The following is a 19,137-nucleotide window of genomic DNA, read 5'->3' on the forward strand; positions in this document are numbered from 1 at the left end:
GAAGAAGTGGGGCCCACCTGGGTGTCCAGGCCAAGGACATGGCCTTGAAAGTACCAGATTTCATTCTGGCAATTTTCTTTGCACGTCCTGCTGCCAAAGAGGGATGATCACTGAAATAGTTGCACCTTTTGGAGAAGGGTTTATTAACTATTTATTTTCGCTGGGAGAACGCCACTGTTTTTTTTCAAATAGGAGCATTGGATCTTTTATGTTCATCTGAGATGGTGGGGCCTTGGTTTAATGCCTCAACCTTCACTACTGCACTGAAGTACCAACCTAGATTATGCACTTAAGTCTCTGAGATGGGGCATGAGCCGATGCCCTTTTAACTCAAAAGGAAGAGTGTTATCACTGAACCATGATACCTGTATTAGTCAATCAGTGGTATTCATAGCTCCCTCAAAGTAATAAAAACTCACAAATTACAATTTTTTTCCTGAACCAGTCTCTAGAGACATGAACCTTCAGTATAAATTTGTTGAGTGCATAGTATACATAGAAATTACAACTCAGAAACAGTCCACTCAGACCAGTGTGTGTTGATGTTTATCCTATACATGAGCAGTAGTCCTAATCATATGTGTAAATAATATTCTCCCCTTCACTTGGGTGTTGTTGGTCAGTTCTTCTTCCAGTCCCATTCTCTTAATAATAACTGCATATTATACAAAAAAAATCAAAATATGTTTCTCTCTTACCGATAGCTTTCATCTCCTGCATCAGCGTGACCACACAAAACAGGTTTACATTTGCATTGTAGACCGTGAACTCTACAAAGATGGCTCGGGTGTACATATCCACCCAGCTATTGTCCTTCAGATACTTAATAACACTGCAGGAAGAAGTACAAAACATTAATTATTCCATCTAAATAGTTGAGATGAATGGATGAAACATCTATTCTAATGGAAAAATATACAATTAAGCATCAAAAAACAATGTGCTAAGAGGTAATGGCCGGGAGTGAGCCAGTGAGGAGCAAGAAGGCAGACGGCCAGTGTCAGCCGGAGTAGCAGTGTGATTGGTCTAGGAGAGGAAAGGCAATCAAGGCTCAGATTTGTACTTAGGGATTCCCCACTGAAAAGTGCCTGCCTGTGAGTGTTGGATGTGGACAGAAGTAGGCTTGGCTACAACATCATCCATGGATGAACAGCCTGCTAACAGTCACCGTCTAGTCTTGTACATGAAGAATAGACACTTTGGCAGGATACTGGAGGGCTGCAGGTACTATGGAACCATGCCCATCAAGAATCAGCACCCTCAGGGAGGAAAAAACATAAATGTATAAATGAACTTTCAAAAGGCAGTTACTGAAGATCTTTACTCTCAAAACGGATGAGTGATGAAAATTAGAACACTTGAAACTGGGGAAGAGGTCCTGAAATAAACTTAGATTAAGCCAATCAAAAACAGAAAAGCTGTAAATGGGTTTATTAAAACTAGGGAGTACGATAGTAATTAATAGAACTCCACCAGGAATCGGCCCTTTGCCTCTTACTATTCACACTTTCATAAATGACCTCGATTAGGAGATTGAGAGCAAGATTTCTTAAACTTGCCGATGACGTGTAATTGTGTGGGAAATTAACATGCACATTAGGAGCAGGGATTGTATTATTCAATGGGTTTCAGAGAGGTTTAACTCTGAGGTTTGTCAGACAGTGTTTCAAATAGAAACTATATCCTACTTTTTAAAAATCATCTCAACAGTTTATTCACAAGTTCCTGCACCAGCTGTCCCAGACCACATCTGTGAGGTGAAAGAATCCAACATGTAGCATTGAATTTGTGAATGCAATCTCAGAGGAATTACATAAAGCAGATGGCTTGTGCTCTGTAACTGAGCTATAATATTTTCCAGGAAGTTTTGGACCATAATGAAACAGCTATTTCTATTTTTTTTAACATAAGCCAAAATGCTACAGTAATTTTTTATGGTATAAGTGCACAGTTATAACACAGATGTAGTATACAATCTGGTTGCAATTATCTTATCCTTCCAGTATTCATTGCATGAAGAAGCAGCAATGCTGTTCCCTCTGGTTAAAAATTTAGCTGTTACCAACTGTATTTAAATAGCTCAGAACAATTAGAGGATTCTGTTTTGAGATAAACAATGAAAGTAAAAATGTTATATTTAGATTCACGCAAGGCATTCTGTAAGAAGCAAAGTACAGTAAGTGTGATCGCACATTGGATGATCACACTGGATAATGGTCAACATGAAAAAAGATTTGTGAACTGTTATAGGCTAGGGTTTGAAGATGCCACATGCCAATGGGGCAGAATTTGCGGTGGCTATGTCTCAGAGTATGCCGTCATGCCAATGACAGATCATCCGCTCCAACTGTGAAATCCCTATTGTTGGTGCAGGGCTAACTGCCCCCCAACTTCCCTGCAATTCCACAGTAACATTTTATGGCTAGTGCAAACAGGCGCAGGAGCCTGTTTGCACAGCGTAAGGCCGGGGGTGGAGGTGGGGGGGGGAGATATGCAACAGCTTGAAATATACACCCGTCATGATAAAAAATCTTCTAAATAAATATCTACATCCACCTAACTATCTCCTGATCCCAACAGAACTCTACAAAGAATGAGAGGCTGGTTTATTTATTAATTTACCGGGGTGAACGAGAGGCTGATTTATTTATTAATTTGCTAGGGTGAGTAAGACTAAAAAATTGTGAATGGGCATCGGAGATTTCTGTTTCCTGATTGGAGCACTGCCCCCTGTGATCCCAGGTGCACTTACACACGCGGTGTGCCCCCGAGATCCGTGGGCCACTATGTTGCGCACAACTCCGCAGCGATACAAAACAAGTTTTCGAAGGAGGTCTCGCACCAGGTAAGTACGAATTTCTTTCGGTGGTCAGCAGCATACTCCCGAGTTACATCGCCGAACGTAATGTGAGGACAATGGCCCTGAATTTGGTGGAAGCTAAGTTCTGTCCAAGTGCTGCCCAAAGGACCGCTGAGATACCCGACGGTACTTTGGGCAGGAGTTTCTTGGAAAAGTCCTGGAAAGACCACCCAGCGGCAAAACAGTGACTTACACTGTGAATCTGGGCGGCAGCAGGCAGGAAATCCCAATCTCAGCAGCAAATGCGATCCTCGGCAAAGTACCTCCAAGGATTGAGTCAGGCCCGGGGGGAAACACATAAAATTAAAAACTTTCACAAAATAAAAAAAAAACACTGGGAAACCTTCAGGGGACCCCATCCACCTGAATTGCTGGAAAAAAAATAAGGAAAAGAAGTTTACTAACCTTTTTTTGCAGGCCTTCTTACTTACCGTTGAGGTTAGATCTGCCTCCACACAGCAGTCCTTCCCCCTGCTGCAGCGGATTCCCGCCCAGACGAAACTAGCAGCTCGGCGGCTGGGAGGACACTTACATGCGTTGCACGCCAGCGGACGTTTCCTCGTGGTCTTCCCTCCCCGCCGGTGGGAGGCCTCCACCAAACGCGCTCGGAGGGGAGACCGCCCAGAAAACTCGGTGGCAGCGGGCGGTGAGTGCACCAAGTTCGGGGCCAATAGGCAAACAGATTATTGCCAGAAGCTTGCAGGTATGGTATTTCATGTTCCACAATTGATATCATACATGCAGAATATATTATCTGTACTTTTTAAAATTCAAGTATTAATTACCTGGCTGCAGTTTTATTCTCTGTTCCTAAGTTAGCCACAAAACCGCCTCCTCGATAAACAGCGAGCTTTCCCCAGACTGGATATCCGTTTAGCTGTGACTCACTCTGATATTGCCAGGTAGAATCTAGCCACGAGGAGTCAGTATTTACACTAAGATTCTTTTTAATTCCAAAGTCCGACATATCTTCATCACCGTAGGAGTAAGGAGCACGACATTCTTTAATGCTATCCACCAATTGTGTTGGCACAGGGCAAGGAGCTGGTTTCACTCTCACCTGTCGAATGCGAGGACTTCCAACCAGCTTTGAATTCCCATCAGTTACAAATCCTGGTTAAAATGAATAGTGATTTTCAGGTCAGTCCTAACTTTTACTTACACTTGTTATATGGTAATCAATGATCAGTAAAAATTTTCCTAGTATTTTCACTATATTTTTCAGACACTTAATCATATTCTGAGATATGCAAAATACATATTAAAATAATATATTCACTACAATTTAGAAATATTGGAGGGCATATTGAATGTTACTAGAACCAATGTACTCCTACTAAATGTTTTCAAATTATTCAACATATAAAGAAATAATGACAGTCTGTGTAGGAGGCAATCCTGGACCTCAAATTTGCAAAATTCTGGTAGGGCGTTTAAGGAGCAATGCAAAGATTTTCTGATTATAACATGTTTAACATGAATTGAACAATTTTGTTTCAATACATAGGATTACCTTCATGATCTCCATACAGGTTGGGTAATAAGATTTCATCAGCCCAGATGAAAAAGTCATTGATGGTCACAGATCCATTAAACTTTTTAGTAAAACTATCATTGAGGGCTTTGTTTAAATAAAATGAATGAGGGTTTCTCTCTCCATAAGCAATAATTGACAATGTCACCAGAAATCCCACATGGGCTAAAATAAAGAACAAAAGTATATGAGAACTCAAAGAAGCTAATTTTATCTTTTCCCTATTTTTACCATATTGCTCATACTGATATAAAAGTCTCACTGTTATTTTTATATCAGTGGCTGGCTGGAAAAGTACTGCTTTATCTGGGCATCAGTCACATTCCTGGTTCACAAATGACAAAATCTGACTTATCCGTTAGATGTTTATGGTAAACAACGCGTGAAAAAACAGCAACAACAGCAAACAACAATAATAAAAGCAACAGTTTGGCCAGAATGTAAAACGGTTCAACATTCAACCACCCAATGTCACATTTGAAAGAGTAAGATTCAAACCATTTCTATAATATTTATTTTTAAGAATTGCCTGATTTAGTACTCCAATGATGGGAATAATATTCACAGAATTTACACATTTCTAATTTACAAGAATTGATCTTTCTACAGATTTATAAAATAAAAGTACAATTGTATCGCTACCTGTAATTGTCTCTCTTTTTTCTCTAAATTCTCTCTCTGCTTTTCCAATGTTCTTCAACTTTGTCTCTCTCTTTCTCTCCCTGCATGCCTTTCACATTTTTTGTTGATGCCTGTCTCGTGTTCTCATTCTTTCTTTTTCTCTATACTGGAAGTCTTTCCTTCACTGTGCATCCTCTCCCATATATTTCCCCATTCTCTCCGTATGCCACTCGCTCACTTTAGTTTGATTAGTTGGTAACACGCTTAGAGGTTGGAAGGTTAGAAGGGATAAAGCTCCATCACAGATGTAAGCACATCTCAGGTTGACATCTTCCGTGCATACTAAGGGAAGTCTACATTGTTGGAGGTGCCATCTTTCAGATCAGCTCTTAAACGGATTCCCCATCTGCCTGTTCAGGTAGACATAAAAGGTTACATAACACTTTGAAGAAAAGCAACAAGTTCTTCGAGTGTCCAAACCAACATTCTTCCCTCAGCTCCGACCAAACCAAATTATCAAATTATTCATTCATTTGCATTTTGTGTGACCTTGTTGTATGCAAATTGACTGACTGGTTTGTCTAAATAACAAAAATGACTGCATTTCAAACATAATTCATTGATTGTAAAGAGCTTTAGGATATTGTGAGCACATTACAAAGAACTAGAAGAAAGATTTCCAATCTTTCTTTGTAACATACTTTGCATTCAGCAAAGATCAGCTACAAATGCTTAATGAGTACTTTTGAAGCACGCATTTATCCAAGAACCATCTCTCTATCCATGTGGACACCTTGTCTTTAATTCCATGCGCCATTATCTTTGCCATATTTTTCTTGTGTAGCATCATATCAAATGCTTTCTAACAATGTATCTAAGCCATACTCAATGCATTCCCTTTATCTGTTAATTCCATGAGGTTGGCCAAGCATGATCTCCCCTTTAGAAATCATTGCTGATTGGCTTTGATTGATTTGTGTTTCTCCAAGTGTTTAGTAATGCCAACCCATTTGTCTATTGTGGCTCAGTAATAGTACTCTCGCCTCGGAGTCAGAAGGTTAGGCCTTTCTCCAGAGACTTGAGCACATAATCCAGGCTGACACTCCAGTTTAGTACTGAAGGAGTGCTGCACTCTCAGAGGTGCCATCTTTTGGATGAGATGTGTAACCGAGGCCCGGTCTGCCCCCTCAAGTGGACATTAATGATCCCATAGCACTATTTCGAAGAAGAGCTTGTGAGTTCTCCACGGTGTCCTGGCTAATATTTATTCTTCAACCAACAAAAAAAACCATATTAGTTACTCATTATTACATTGCTGTTTGTGGGACCTTGCTGTACACAATTTGGCTGCAATGATTCCTACATTACAGATTACCACACTTAAAAAAGTACTTTACTGGCTGCAAAGTGTTTTGAGGCGTCTTGATCTTGTTGAAGGCACTATATAAAAGCAAGCCTGTCTTTCTTTATTTCACATTACTAATTTATTGACAATTTAAGACTAACTGGCCTATAATTCCCTGCTTATCTCTGTCAGCTTTTTGCCTCCAATCCTTTGATGTAATTTTGTTTTCTAAAGAATTTTGGAAAATTATAGTCATACATAAAAATATATTTACATACCAATTATATCTTTAATCAAGCCATACATTTTCTTTTCTTTCAAGCGCAGTGCTTTCATTTCCTCCACATTTTTCAGTGATGGTGGTTTGTAAATACCAGTATCGGTTCTTTTTGTATAGTTGGGAGTCGCCACTTCAAGATCTTCATCTAATAAAACACTGTATATAAGTGGGCTGAAAAGTTGCTCATGATAAATGTTTCAAAGTGAGATTAAGATGTAGGCACTGATGTAAATATGATATTCATACTTGTTTGTACTCGTGCCTACACCTCTTCCGTGCTTATAATGTGTATCTGACATATGTGGTTGCCAACCCTTATAACTACAACTTCCATAATGTTCTGGTACTTTGTGAGCTGATATTCCTAGCATGATTTCCAAAGCCCACAATCAGGAAGGGAACTATGGAATTCAGGCTCGACAGTGTGGGAAACAGCTAGAGTAGTAACTACACGATTAACAAATTTCCCACCGCTCACCCTATAGATTATTTTGTAAACCAGCATCTTCAATTTTCCTCATATTTTCCTCTTTTTTGTGAATAAAAGCTTATTTGCCTTTATTTCGTAGAATCTAATCAACCCAAATCAAAATAGTGTGTGTGTGTGATGTTTCCACTGTGAGCTGGGGCTTCGTCACGCACTGCTCCCTCCGTAGGGAGGTCCATGGAGCTTTTAGGGTGGGCGGTGATAGGCCGCCTGTCTGGGCTAGTTTTTCGGTGAGTGGTGCAGCCCTGGCAATCTCTGCACTGCTGGGCCACCCTCTAAACTCAATCTGCTGATCACTAATAATATCACCGCATACGTCCACCATTTGTGCCTAATAGGTATTGACATATCCAGATTAAAGCAAATAAATCCAGAGATAAATAAAAGATGCCAGTGTAATCGGATCAGGAGGTTAAAAGCACAGGGCTAGATTTTCCCTAAAGCCCCTCAATGCCCAATTGCCACACAGAAACACCGTTAACATTCTGCAACTAACGCTGGCGAGAATTTCCAAAATTAAGATAAAAAATATCGCCCGGCGAGAAAATGGATCTTGCACCAATATTCTCGGCGGTTAAAGGCGAAACTAGGTGAAACGGGCAGTTCTTAAAATATTTTTAAAAATTTACTCCAAGGCTGTAGTTGGGCCTCGGGGTGGGGTGGGGAGACTTAATAAAAGAAATGTCACCAAAAAAAGTTAAAAAAACATTCCCAAGCTAGTTTTACAATTAATCACCATTTTACAATTAAAACTAAATAAAGAACCTTTAACTTACCTTTCTTTGCAGAGTACTCACCTACCGCCCTGTTTAAACAACTTTCACAGGGCGGTTCTCTCGGCGATCTGGACGGGCTTCCGTTCAGGCCAAACTTACGCCCTGGCGATTTTCTCGGCGGTGCACGTCGGCGGTTTGGTCCCGGCAGATATTTCAAAATGTGGGCGGTTCCATTTAAAAAGTAAGGGGGAAACTTTCACCGGGCGGTTTCTCTCACAAAGCAGCTGCACTGCTGAGAGAATCGCCGAAAATGAAGGCGATAGTCTCCGCCATACAATTATCTGTTGAAAATCTGATAGCTCTTTCAACGACCTGGCACAGACAGACAATATAGCAGAGGAATGTTCAGCTCTTCGACTGGCCATAGTGTTACGATGGAGACTTACATATGGAACAGCCAAGTTGGTTGCTTGTGCTAAATCTGGAAATATTTCTACTGTACCACTTATATTATTATTTAATACTAATAAATACTTGAACTGTTAATGCTTTATTCAATGTCCGTAACCATAATGGGCTAGATTTTACACTTTTGTGCATAGCGCCCAAAAATGGGCATTATTTCCGGCGTGGGCGATAAAAATGGGTTTTCAGATCGCCGGCTTCTCGCCCATTCTCAAAGCACCTAGTCTCCATTTTTGAAATTGGGCATAACCGCGAGCGATATGAAATGGGCGGTGGTGGTAAATCTCTCTCACCTTCTACCGTAAAGTGTCGCCGTCCTTAGCAACGGCATGGCAATGCTCGATTCCCGCGATTCAGGAGGTCAAAGGTCATCATGACATGCGAAGGAGAGGAGACAGAGAGAGAGGGAGCTGAGAGGAACTGAAAGCGCATGTGGCTGTGGTGTGTGCTTGTCTGGCTGTTGAGGGAGGCACGAAGGAGATTCACCAGCAGCAAAAAGCCGACTAAACACCAAGAACATAGTTGGCACCGAGTTTTTGTCCAACAAATAAGATATAACATGGAAGGGATGGTGGAGGCCCTGCAGCTGGTAGCCAGGAACACTGGTGGCAGAGGGCTCATAGTGGTCCTGGAGTGCAGCACTGCACCCCCATTGCCAATGACATATGAGAGCCAGGAGCAACATCTTGCTTCTGGCTCGGAGCACGTTCCCACCTCGAGACCGTCCTCTCCCGTATCCATCCAAGCAGCGGTTCGACCGTCATCCACCTCCCCGCCTCCCCTTCCCACCCCCCACCCCGCCCCCCACCCCCCCCGCCAATGAAGCATCGCCTGAGGAGCTCCTTGGCCAGGCGGCTTGGAGTCAGGAGGGGAAGGGGAAGGGGTAGAGGTGGGAAGGAGAAGCCGGGGGGGGGGGGGGAGGAGAAGGGTTGTTTTTTTACAGAAATACTGATGATTTCAGACAAATTTTCGGTTAAATGTTTTTTATTTATCAAAAACCTTGTTGCACCATTACACGCTAGTGATTCCTTAACATCAAAGGGTATAATTACACTGAACTTCAATTAGCTTAAACTTTAACTGTCACCAAGGTGATGCCCACCATTGATGTATGACCTGCACACCCAGCAGGGTGTCAGCTTTGTAAATAACACCAACGTTCTTACAGGCAAAGCAATCATTGATGAGCTCCTGACGTAAGGCTCTTGCAGCTATCATGCCACCATGAGCCCTTTCATGTGGTCTACAGGGGTGCGGGGGCATGGCTTCAGCGTCAGCCTGATTGTCTGGGCTGATGTCAGCATCCGCCTCCTCGTCCTCCTCTTCCTCTCTCTGCTGAGGTGGACTGTCAGACTCTTCTGGCAATTCTTGTCCCCTCCTGATAGCCAAGTTGTGTAGCATGGAGCACACCACCACGAATTGAGCTACCTGCTCAGGGTGGTATTGGAGCTTGTCTCCTGAGTGGTCCAGGCATCTCAAGTGCTGCTTAAGCACTTCAATGGTTTTTTTCCATGATATTGCGAGTGGCTCTGTGGCTCTCGTTGTATCACCTCTCGGCTTTGGTGTGGGTGTCACGCAGGGGGTTCATCAGCCAGGTGGCGAAGCCGTATCCTTTGTCCCCAAACATCCAGCATTGACCTTGTGGCTCATTGTTAAACAAGTCAGATACAGTGCCTTACGCAGGATGTGAGCATCATGGATGCTGCCCGGAAATTTAGCATTCACTGTCATTATAATTTGCTGGTGGTCGACAACCAGTTGGACATTCAGGGAGTGGAATCCCTTGCAGTTCCTGAAAACCTCAGCATCCTGAAAAGGTGCCCACATCGCGATGTGCGTACAGTCTATTGCTCTGTACCTTGGGGAAGTTTGCAATTCTGGAGAATCTTAGAGCCCTCTCAGTCTGTGCCTCCCTGGTCATAGGGAAGCTGATCAAGTCTCTCTTGCATGCGTACAGGGCTTCAATGACCTGTCTAATGCAGCAATGTGTGTCATGCTGAGATAGACCGCAAATGTCGCCAGCTGTGGCCTGAAAAGAACCCGACGCGTAGAACAACAGTGCCGCAGTGACTTTGACCTCGACGGACAGTGCAGTACTGATGGTGCTGGCAGGCTGCAGATCTCTCCTTATGAGCTGGCATACCTCAGTGTTAACCTCTTTGTGGAAGCGCAATCTCCGAAGGCAGGTGGTGTCGGGCAAGTCGAGGTAAGACCGCTTGTCCCTATACTTGCGGGGGGTGTAACGTCTGGTCCTCCTCATCAGTCTGGCACATCTTACATTGGGCACATAATGCTGTGGAGCGTACATTCGGCCATCTCGAGTCTGCAGCATGTAATTGGTCATCAAGAGAGGGTGAGAAAGTACAGGCCCCATTGCAATAGCTCTCTGTTCGCCACCGATTGGTCACAAACAATGAATGTCCCGATGAAGACATCTATTAAATTCCAATCGGTCACAGTATGGTCAAGATGTTTGTACAGATGTTCACATCACCTCCAAAGACCTCCAGAGTACATCCGACCTCCGGCGAAGTTGAAGCAGAGCAGCCTTTTAAAGGATGCGACATGTGATGTGGAATATGGCGTCCATAACGCTGTGATTAGATCTGGTTAGTTCCACTTTTTCCAGGCGGTTTTTTGGGCGAGCGATATTTAGGCGATATGTGTGCGAGGTGGTGAAAGTGATGCTGGGCGATCTCATGGCCATTAGTTTCGACAAATGTGATATTTACGACAAAAATAGGGGGCGGGCGGTATTATTGAATCTCGGCGTTAATTCCGTGCGGAAACTAACGCTGGGTGATATTTTTCTTCTTTTTATTTCCTTATCAGTAGGTAACCTTTGACATTGTTGCCAAATTAAATTAAGTCATGGCAGGAGAGCTCAGACACGTGTCATGCTCCTCCTGTGCTATGTGGGAAGTCAGGGACGCTTCCAGTGTCCCTGACGACTACATATGCAGGAAGTGTATCCTGCTGCAGCACCTGACAGACCGCATTGCGGCACTGGAGCTGCGCATGGATTCACTCTGGAGCATCCACAATGCTGAGGATGTCGTGAATAGCACATTTAATGAGTTGGTCACACCGCAGGCAAAGGTTACTCAGGCAGATAAGGTATGGGTGACCATCAGGCAGAGCAGTGGAAGGAAGGTAGTGCAGGGGTCCCCTGCGGTCATCCCCCTCCAAAACAGATACACCGTTTTGGGTACTGTTGTGGGGGATGACTCATCAGGGGAAGGCAGCAGCAGCCAAGTTCATGGCACCATGGGAGGCTCTGCTACACAGGAGGGCATGAAAAAGAGTGGGAGAGCTATAGTAGTAGGGGATTCTATTGTAAGGGGAATAGATAGGCGTTGCTGCGGCTGTAATCGAGACTCCAGGATGGTATGTTGCCTCCCTGGTGCAGGGGTCAAGGATGTCTTGGAGCGGCTACAGGACATTTTGGAGGGGGAGGGTGAACAGCCAGTTGTCGTGGTGCATATAGGTACCAACAATATAGATAAAACATGGGATGAGGTCCTACAAGCTGAATTTAGGGAGCTAGGAGTTAAATTAAAAAGCAGGACCTCAAAGGTAGTAATCTCAGGATTTCTACCAGTGCCACGTGCTAGTCAGAGTAGGAATTGCAGGATAGCTAAGATGAATTCGTGGCTTGAGGAGTGGTGCAGGAGGGAGGGATTCAAATTCCTGGGACATTGGAACCGGTTCTGGGGGACGTGGGACCAGTACAAACCGGATGGTCTGCACCTGGGCAGGACCGGAACCAATGTCCTAGGGGGAGTGTTTGCTAGTGCTGTTGGGGAGGGGTTAAACTAATATGGCAGGGGGTTGGGAACCTATGCAGGGAGACAGAGGGAAGTAAAATGGGGGCAGAAGCAAAAGATAGAAAGAAGAAAATTAAAAGTGGAGGGCAGAGAAACCCAAGGCAAAAATCAAAAAGGGCCACTTTACAGCAAAAGTCTAAAGGGACAAAGTATGTTAAAAAGACAAGCCTGAAGGCTCTGTGCCTAAATGCGAGGAGTATTCGTAATAAGGTGGATGAATTAACTGCGCAGGCAGCTATTAACGAATATGATATAATTGGGATTACGGAGACATGGCTCCAGGGTGACCAAAGCTGGGAACTCAACATCCAGGGGTATTCAACATTCAGGAAGGATAGATAGAAAGGAAAAGGAGGTGAGGTAGCGTTGCTGGTTAGAGAAGAAATTAATGCAATAGTAAGGAAGGACATTAGCTTGGATGATGTGGAATCTGTATGGGTAGAGCTGCGGAATACCAAAGGGCAAAAAACACTAGTGGGAGTTGTGTACAGACCACCAAACAGTAGTAGTGAGGTTGGGGACAGCATCAAACAAGAAATTAGGGATGCGTGCAATACAGGTGCAGAAGTTATCATGGGCGACTTTAATCTACAGTAAGATTGGGCTAACCAAACTGGTAGCAGTATGGTGGAGGAGGATTTCCTGGAGTGTATTAGGGATGGTTTTCTAGACCAATATGTCGAGGAACCAACTAGAGGGCTGGCCATCCTAGACTGGGTGATGTGTAATGAGAAAGGACTAATTAACAATCTTGTTGTGCGAGGCCCCTTGGGGAAGAGTGACCATAATATGATAGAATTCTTTATTAAGATGGAGAGTGACACAGTTAATTCAGAGACTAGGGTCCTGAACTTAAGGAAAGATAACTTCGATGGTATGAGACGTGAATTGGCTAGAATAGACTGGCGAATGATACTTAAAGGGTTGATGGTGGATTGGCAATGGCAAACATTTAAAGAGCACATGGACGAACTTCAACAATTGTACATCTCTGTCTGGAGTAAAAATAAAACGGGGAAGGTGACTCAACCGTTACTAACAAGGGAAATTAGGGATAGTGTTAAATCCAAGGAAGAGGCATATAAATTGTCTAGAAAAAGCAGCAAACCTGAAGATTGGGAGAAATTTCGAATTCAGCAGAGGAGGACAAAGCGTTTAATTAGGAGGGAGAAAACAGACCATGAGAGGAAGCTTGTTGGGAACATAAAAACTGACTGCAAAAGCTTCTATAGATGTGTGAAGAGAAAAAGATTAGTGAAGACAAACGTAGGTCCCTTGCAGTCAGATTCAGGTGAATTTATAATGGGGAACAAAGAAATGGCAGACCAATTGAACAAATACTTTGGTTCTGTCTTCACGAAGACAGTCAATCGACTCTGGATCAGTTCCTATGGACTGGAGGGTAGCTAATGTAACGCCACTTTTTAAAAAAGGAGGGAGAGAGGAAATGGGGAATTATAGACCGGTTAGCCTGACATCAGTAGTGGGGAAAATGTTGGAATCAATTATTAAAGATGAAATATCAGCGCATTTGGAAAGCAGTGACCGGATTGGTCCAAGTCAGCATGGATTTATGAAAGAGAAATCATGCTTGACCAATCTTCTAGAATTTTTTGAGGATGTAACTAGTAGAGTGGACAAGGGAGAACCAGTGGATGTGGTGTATTTGGACTTTCAAAGGGCTTTTGACAAGGTCCCACACAAGAGATTGGTGTGCAAAATTAAAGCACATGGTATTGGGGGTAATGTATTGACTTGGATAGAGAACTGGTTGGCAGACAGGAAGCAGAGAGTCGGGATAAATGGATCCTTTTCAGAATGGCAGGCAGTGACTAGTGGGGTGCCGCAGGGTTCAGTGCTGGGACCCCAGCTATTTACAATATACATCAATGATTTAGATGAAGGAATTGAGAGTAATATCTCCAAGTTTGCAGATGACACTAAGCTGGGTGGCGGTGTGAGCTGCGAGGAGGATGCCAAGAGGCTGCAGGGTGACTTAGACAGGTTAGGTGAGTGGGCAAATGCATGGCAGATGCAGTATAATATAGATAAATGTGAGGTTGTCCAGTTTGGTGGCAAAAACACGATGGCAGAATATTATCTGACTAGCAGCAGATTAGGAAAAGGGGAGGTGCAACGAGATTTGGGTGTCATGGTACATCAGTCATTGAACGTTGGCATGCAGGTACAGCAGGCAGTGAAGAAAGCAAATGGCATGTTGGCCTTCATAGGTAGGAGATTTTAGTACAGGAGCAGGGAGGTTTTGCTGCAGCTGTACACGACCTTGGTGAGGCCTCACCTGGAATATTGTGTTCAGTTTTGGTCTCCTAATCTGAGGAAGGACATTCTTGCTATTGAGGGAGTGCAGCGAAGGTTCACCAGACTGATTCCCGGGATGGCAGGACTGACATATGAGGAGATACTGGATCGGCTGGGCCTGTATTCACTGGAGTTTAGAAGAATGAGAGGGGATCTCATAGAAACATATAAAATTCTGATGGGACTGGGCAGGTTAGATGCAGGAAGAATGTTCCCAATGTTGGGGAAGTCCAGAACCAGGGGTCACAGTCTAAGGATAAGGGGGAAGCCATTTAGGACCAAGATGAGGAGAAACTTCTTCACTCAGAGAGTTGTTAACCTGTGGAATTCTCTTCCGCAGAGAGTTGTTGATGCCAGTTCGTTAGATATATTCAAGAGGGAGTTGGATATGGCCCTTACAGCTAAAGTGATCAAGGGGTATGGAGAGAAAGCAGGAAAGGGGTACTGAGGTGAATGATCAAACATGATCTTATTGAATGGTGGTGCAGGCTTGAAGTGCCGAATGGCCTACTCCTGTATCTATTTTCTATGTTTCTATGGGGGCTGATTTCGTCCATTCTGATGATTCCGCCCCAAAAAAGTGGGCGGGCGGTATTATTTTTTCCCGGCATTAAGCACATGGGGAAAGTAACGCTCGACGATAAATTTCCGAAAAATGCGATATATGGCTGTTATATGTCATTTTAGAGGTAAAATGGACGTTAAGTCGGCGTTAAGCATGCAAAAATGTGGAAAACCTAGCCCAATATTCTTTGTCCTATATATATATATATATATACACACTTACATGCAGCAGACAGTACATCCCCACTTTCCTCATTATCATTTCTCTCAACTTTTTTGATAACAAGGGCAACAAAGGCAGCAACAAGTAAAACCTTAAAGAAAAGGCAATTAACATTAGTTAGTTACAATGTTCTTTCAAGATTGAAACTGATTGTGATATATTTAATTGAAATTGCACAATCCAACATTTAAAAAGTCTAAAGGGTATAATCTCATGCCCCCGCCCACTGCCCCCCCGGCCCCCACCCGCCTGCCATGCTTTGTCCTGTCATTATACAGGAGCACTGGGATTTCCAGTCCTGGCACAATAATGTGACTCAAGGACAAACCTAGTGCCTGCCTGCCTCCTGATAGTACCTATAAGTGTCAGCTGTGGCTCAGTGAGTAGCATACTTGCTCCTAAAATCAGAAGATCATAGGTTCAAATCCCACTTGAGCACATAAATCTAGGCTGCACTGTTGGAGGTGCCGTCTTCCTGATGAGATTTAACCGGAGACCCTGTCCTCTTGGGTGGATGTAAAAGATCCTAAGGCACTATTTCGACGAAGAGCAGGGGAGTTATCCCTGGTGTCCTGGCCAATATTTAACCCTCAATCAACATAACAAAAAAGAGCTTATCTGGTCATTATCACATTGCTGTTTGTGGGAGTTTGCTGTATGTAAGTTGGCTGCCATATTTCCTACATTACAATAGTGACTACACTCAAAGTATTTCATTGACTGTGTAAGCACTTTGAGATGTCCAGTGGTTGTGAAAGGTGCTATATAAATGCAAGTTTTTCTTTTTATCACTGATGAAGGGGGCTTGCAAGGCTGCAAGCTTCTCGGGTCCCTCTGAGATTGGGATCTTCGGAATACTGATGGAGATCAGCAGCCAGAAGGTCCTGATTAAGCTTAAACATCTGGGAGGGGATCAAGCTTTTGAAAAAAGTAGTTAGCTCTGCTTCTTCAGCCTGCCCCCAGGACCTTCAGACACGCTAATCAGCAGGGATGCAGAGGCAGGAACGAATGCCACATTTTGCTGGGCTGTCCTGTGCTGGGGGATCCAACCAGAAAACATGCAGGAAAATGAGACAAGCGGCCAGGAACACTCCTCCCGTCTCAGGCCGAAGTCTCAGATGGACCTGCATTTACTGTGGCATCAGATCCGGTTCCTCCCAACCTCTAGCAGTGCTCCAGAAATCCTGAGCCAACATCAAAGTGGCAGAGACCAGGAAAAAAAAATAAGTCTACCCCCTTTGTTCTGACCTTTGAGTCCAAGGAAATGATCATTGCTGTTCAGTTTTGGACTTGGCAAAAGGTAGCAATCCAAATATAAACAGTGGGGCAATTCTCTATCCTCCCTCCACAGGCACCGTATTGCTCCCAAACCTCTATATATATATTCTGTGTAACAGGATACAGGTGTGTGAGAGGCCCCAAGGTGAATCACCCTTTGGCTTTTTCTCCTTCAGTGGGAGAGTCCTCTGCTGTATGGCTTACTCCTGTTCCTATTTCTTTTGTTCTTATTTCATCCAGGAGAATCGGCTGTCTTCATCAAAGGGGACAGTTCTGCTTATGTTCCCATGACCACCTTCTAGTCCTTCCTTTGTAGATTTTCTGCAGCCAAAAAACGCTGCCTAGCTTGAAGTGGAAGTAAAAGCCCTTTAATAGCTGCGACTCTCTGGAAATTCTGCCCCCTGCGTTTAGTGCTTCCTGCATTTGTGAAACAGAAACGGGGAGCATATTCTAATTCCGTTCACCGGCTGACCTCACCAGCTGACCTCATTGAATTGGGGGAGGTCAGCTGGTCACTCACATGGCCCCATAAGCACCGCGGTTCTGGCTCCATTTTGAATCAACCCTATACTTACTATTGTTTTCTACTGCATTGATAGGTTAGTTTTCTTGATCAGATAATCCTGCCGTTACCTTTATCGGCTGTATGAGTAAAACACTTTCAAGGAAGCTGATGATCATGGATATGAGCCACTGAATGGATTGCTCTTTGCCATAATCGAAGCTATAGAGCATGGTAAAGAATGCCGAGACACCACTTGTGACAAACACCAGGAACCAGCCAATGTAAATGAACCACCAAGGGAGTCTTTCCAAACGAAAGCTTTTCTTCTCACTTCTGGGTGTAGCTTCCCTGTTCAATAGAGTGCAAACTACTAGTAAATAAATAATAAATAAAATAATGAATATAAACTGCAGTTATAGTTATAATGGTAGATTTTTGACCCAGGGGTTACAGAAATAAGTGAATGTGTACTAACCCGCATATTTATGATTCCGTTTGTAAATCTTGAGGATGGCTACAGGGCTCCTATTATCCTCAGTTACTCACAAACCAATTATTCAGAATCTTTAAACACTCATTTTCAGGTTTAAAAACTTGTTTTGAACATTTGACATGAAATACCTGAAATGGTGTATTTTACCTCTTAGCACTGATGCCAGCACCATTAGAGTTAATTGCAGCTTTGATGGACTTTATGATCTTCTGCACTTGGTCTGTAGCATGTATCTGAGTGTAAGGGTTCTGAAATTTCTTTGGACCCATCTCTTGCAGTTCAGTCTCCACGTGGTTAAGCAAAAGATTCACATAGTGAAAGAAATGCTCCATGATTTGATCTTTTTGTTTATCAGGATCGCTGTAAATGGAATCATTTTCTTCAATTTGTTCAGAATTGCTGCTCACGGAATCACCATCTTCATTTTGTTGATCAGGACCACAGTCAGCAGAAGAATCATTTTCTAAAAACATGACATTTTGCATCATTTATGGGCTATATAGCCCTCACTTTCCCTTAATGTCTCTTTCTTTCACTTAAAATGAAAATATTTCTAAACGGTTTTAAGAATTTTGTATTACGAGATGATTATGGCAGAATATGTGTGGCAGGGAGGAAGTGCGTTTTCACAGGTAGCTCAATGTCACACATTTTGATCTGAGTCTGGCATAAGAAGAGCTGGCATCAGATCAGTCATTAACATTCTTTTAGGTGTTACACAAACTCAGACCAGTGCCTCCTATTACATCCTGTATAGGACAGTGTAATGTTCCAGCACTATAAACTGAGAGACCACCATCTGTGACAGGACATGCTACATTAATGACGAGTTATGAAAGTATACCAGAAATATATTTAAATTAATCATTTACCACCAGTTCTTTGAAATGTGCTTGGCACATTGTAAGGATACAATCTAGTCCCTAGGCTCTTTATACAGTTTATTCAGCAATCCCGTGGGAAACACTTCTACACACAGAGTGGTAGAAGTTTGGAATTCTCTTCCGCAAATGGCAGTTAATGCTAAATCTATTGTTAATTTTATATCCGAGATTGATAGATTTCTGTTAACCAAAGGTATTAAGGGATATGGCGCAAAGGGGGTATATGGAATTAGGTGGCAGATCAGCCATAATCTCACTGAAAGATGGAACAGGCTCAAAGGAGCTAAATGGCCTACTCCTGTTCCTATGTTCCTATAGATTAAAATGGGTCCTTTAAGAGCTTCTGATAATCTTAATTCTTCTTATTAATAATCTGACGATTTTAACTCTCCATACTTTCATTTAAATAAAGTGTGTTTAAATTGATAGTGTCCAAGAAGTCCAACATCCACGAGCATTTCTTCAGCTGTTGCTTCTCCCAATCTGCACGTCATGTGTGCCTGTAAACCAAAGGAAAGGCCAATGGCGAGGAAAAGATGGAATTTTGCATTTCCGTCGTCTGTTTGGTATCCCTGAGTTGGGAGCAAGTGCCACAAATATAGTATGATATAAAAGCAGCTTGAAGCGACATTGGAGTTAATCCCTATGTGGCGCCCAGCCGAGGCAACCTTTCTTTGAGAATTATACTGTCACTTCACAGCGATGCAAGGTGACAGTTCGAATTTGAAATAAAGTG

The 19,137-nt window shown here is 43.1% G+C and overlaps 1 protein-coding gene across 1 annotated transcript in view; it reads right to left on the reverse strand.

The window, feature by feature from the left end:
- Positions 1–19,137, reverse strand: part of LOC139278208 (polycystin-1-like protein 2) — a 136,067-nt gene that overhangs the window by 33,922 nt on the left and 83,008 nt on the right. The window contains exons 20-26 of the mRNA XM_070896856.1: positions 17,665–17,980; positions 17,153–17,372; positions 15,242–15,332; positions 6,639–6,785; positions 4,374–4,559; positions 3,646–3,973; positions 699–832 (exon numbers count right to left, since the gene is read on the reverse strand). Coding sequence (XP_070752957.1) covers positions 699–832; positions 3,646–3,973; positions 4,374–4,559; positions 6,639–6,785; positions 15,242–15,332; positions 17,153–17,372; positions 17,665–17,980 — 1,422 coding nt within the window. The remainder of the gene's footprint in view (positions 1–698; positions 833–3,645; positions 3,974–4,373; positions 4,560–6,638; positions 6,786–15,241; positions 15,333–17,152; positions 17,373–17,664; positions 17,981–19,137) is intronic.

Source organism: Pristiophorus japonicus, chromosome 13 (genome assembly GCF_044704955.1).
Source record: "Pristiophorus japonicus isolate sPriJap1 chromosome 13, sPriJap1.hap1, whole genome shotgun sequence".
In the NCBI taxonomy this organism is placed as follows: Eukaryota; Metazoa; Chordata; class Chondrichthyes; family Pristiophoridae; genus Pristiophorus; species Pristiophorus japonicus.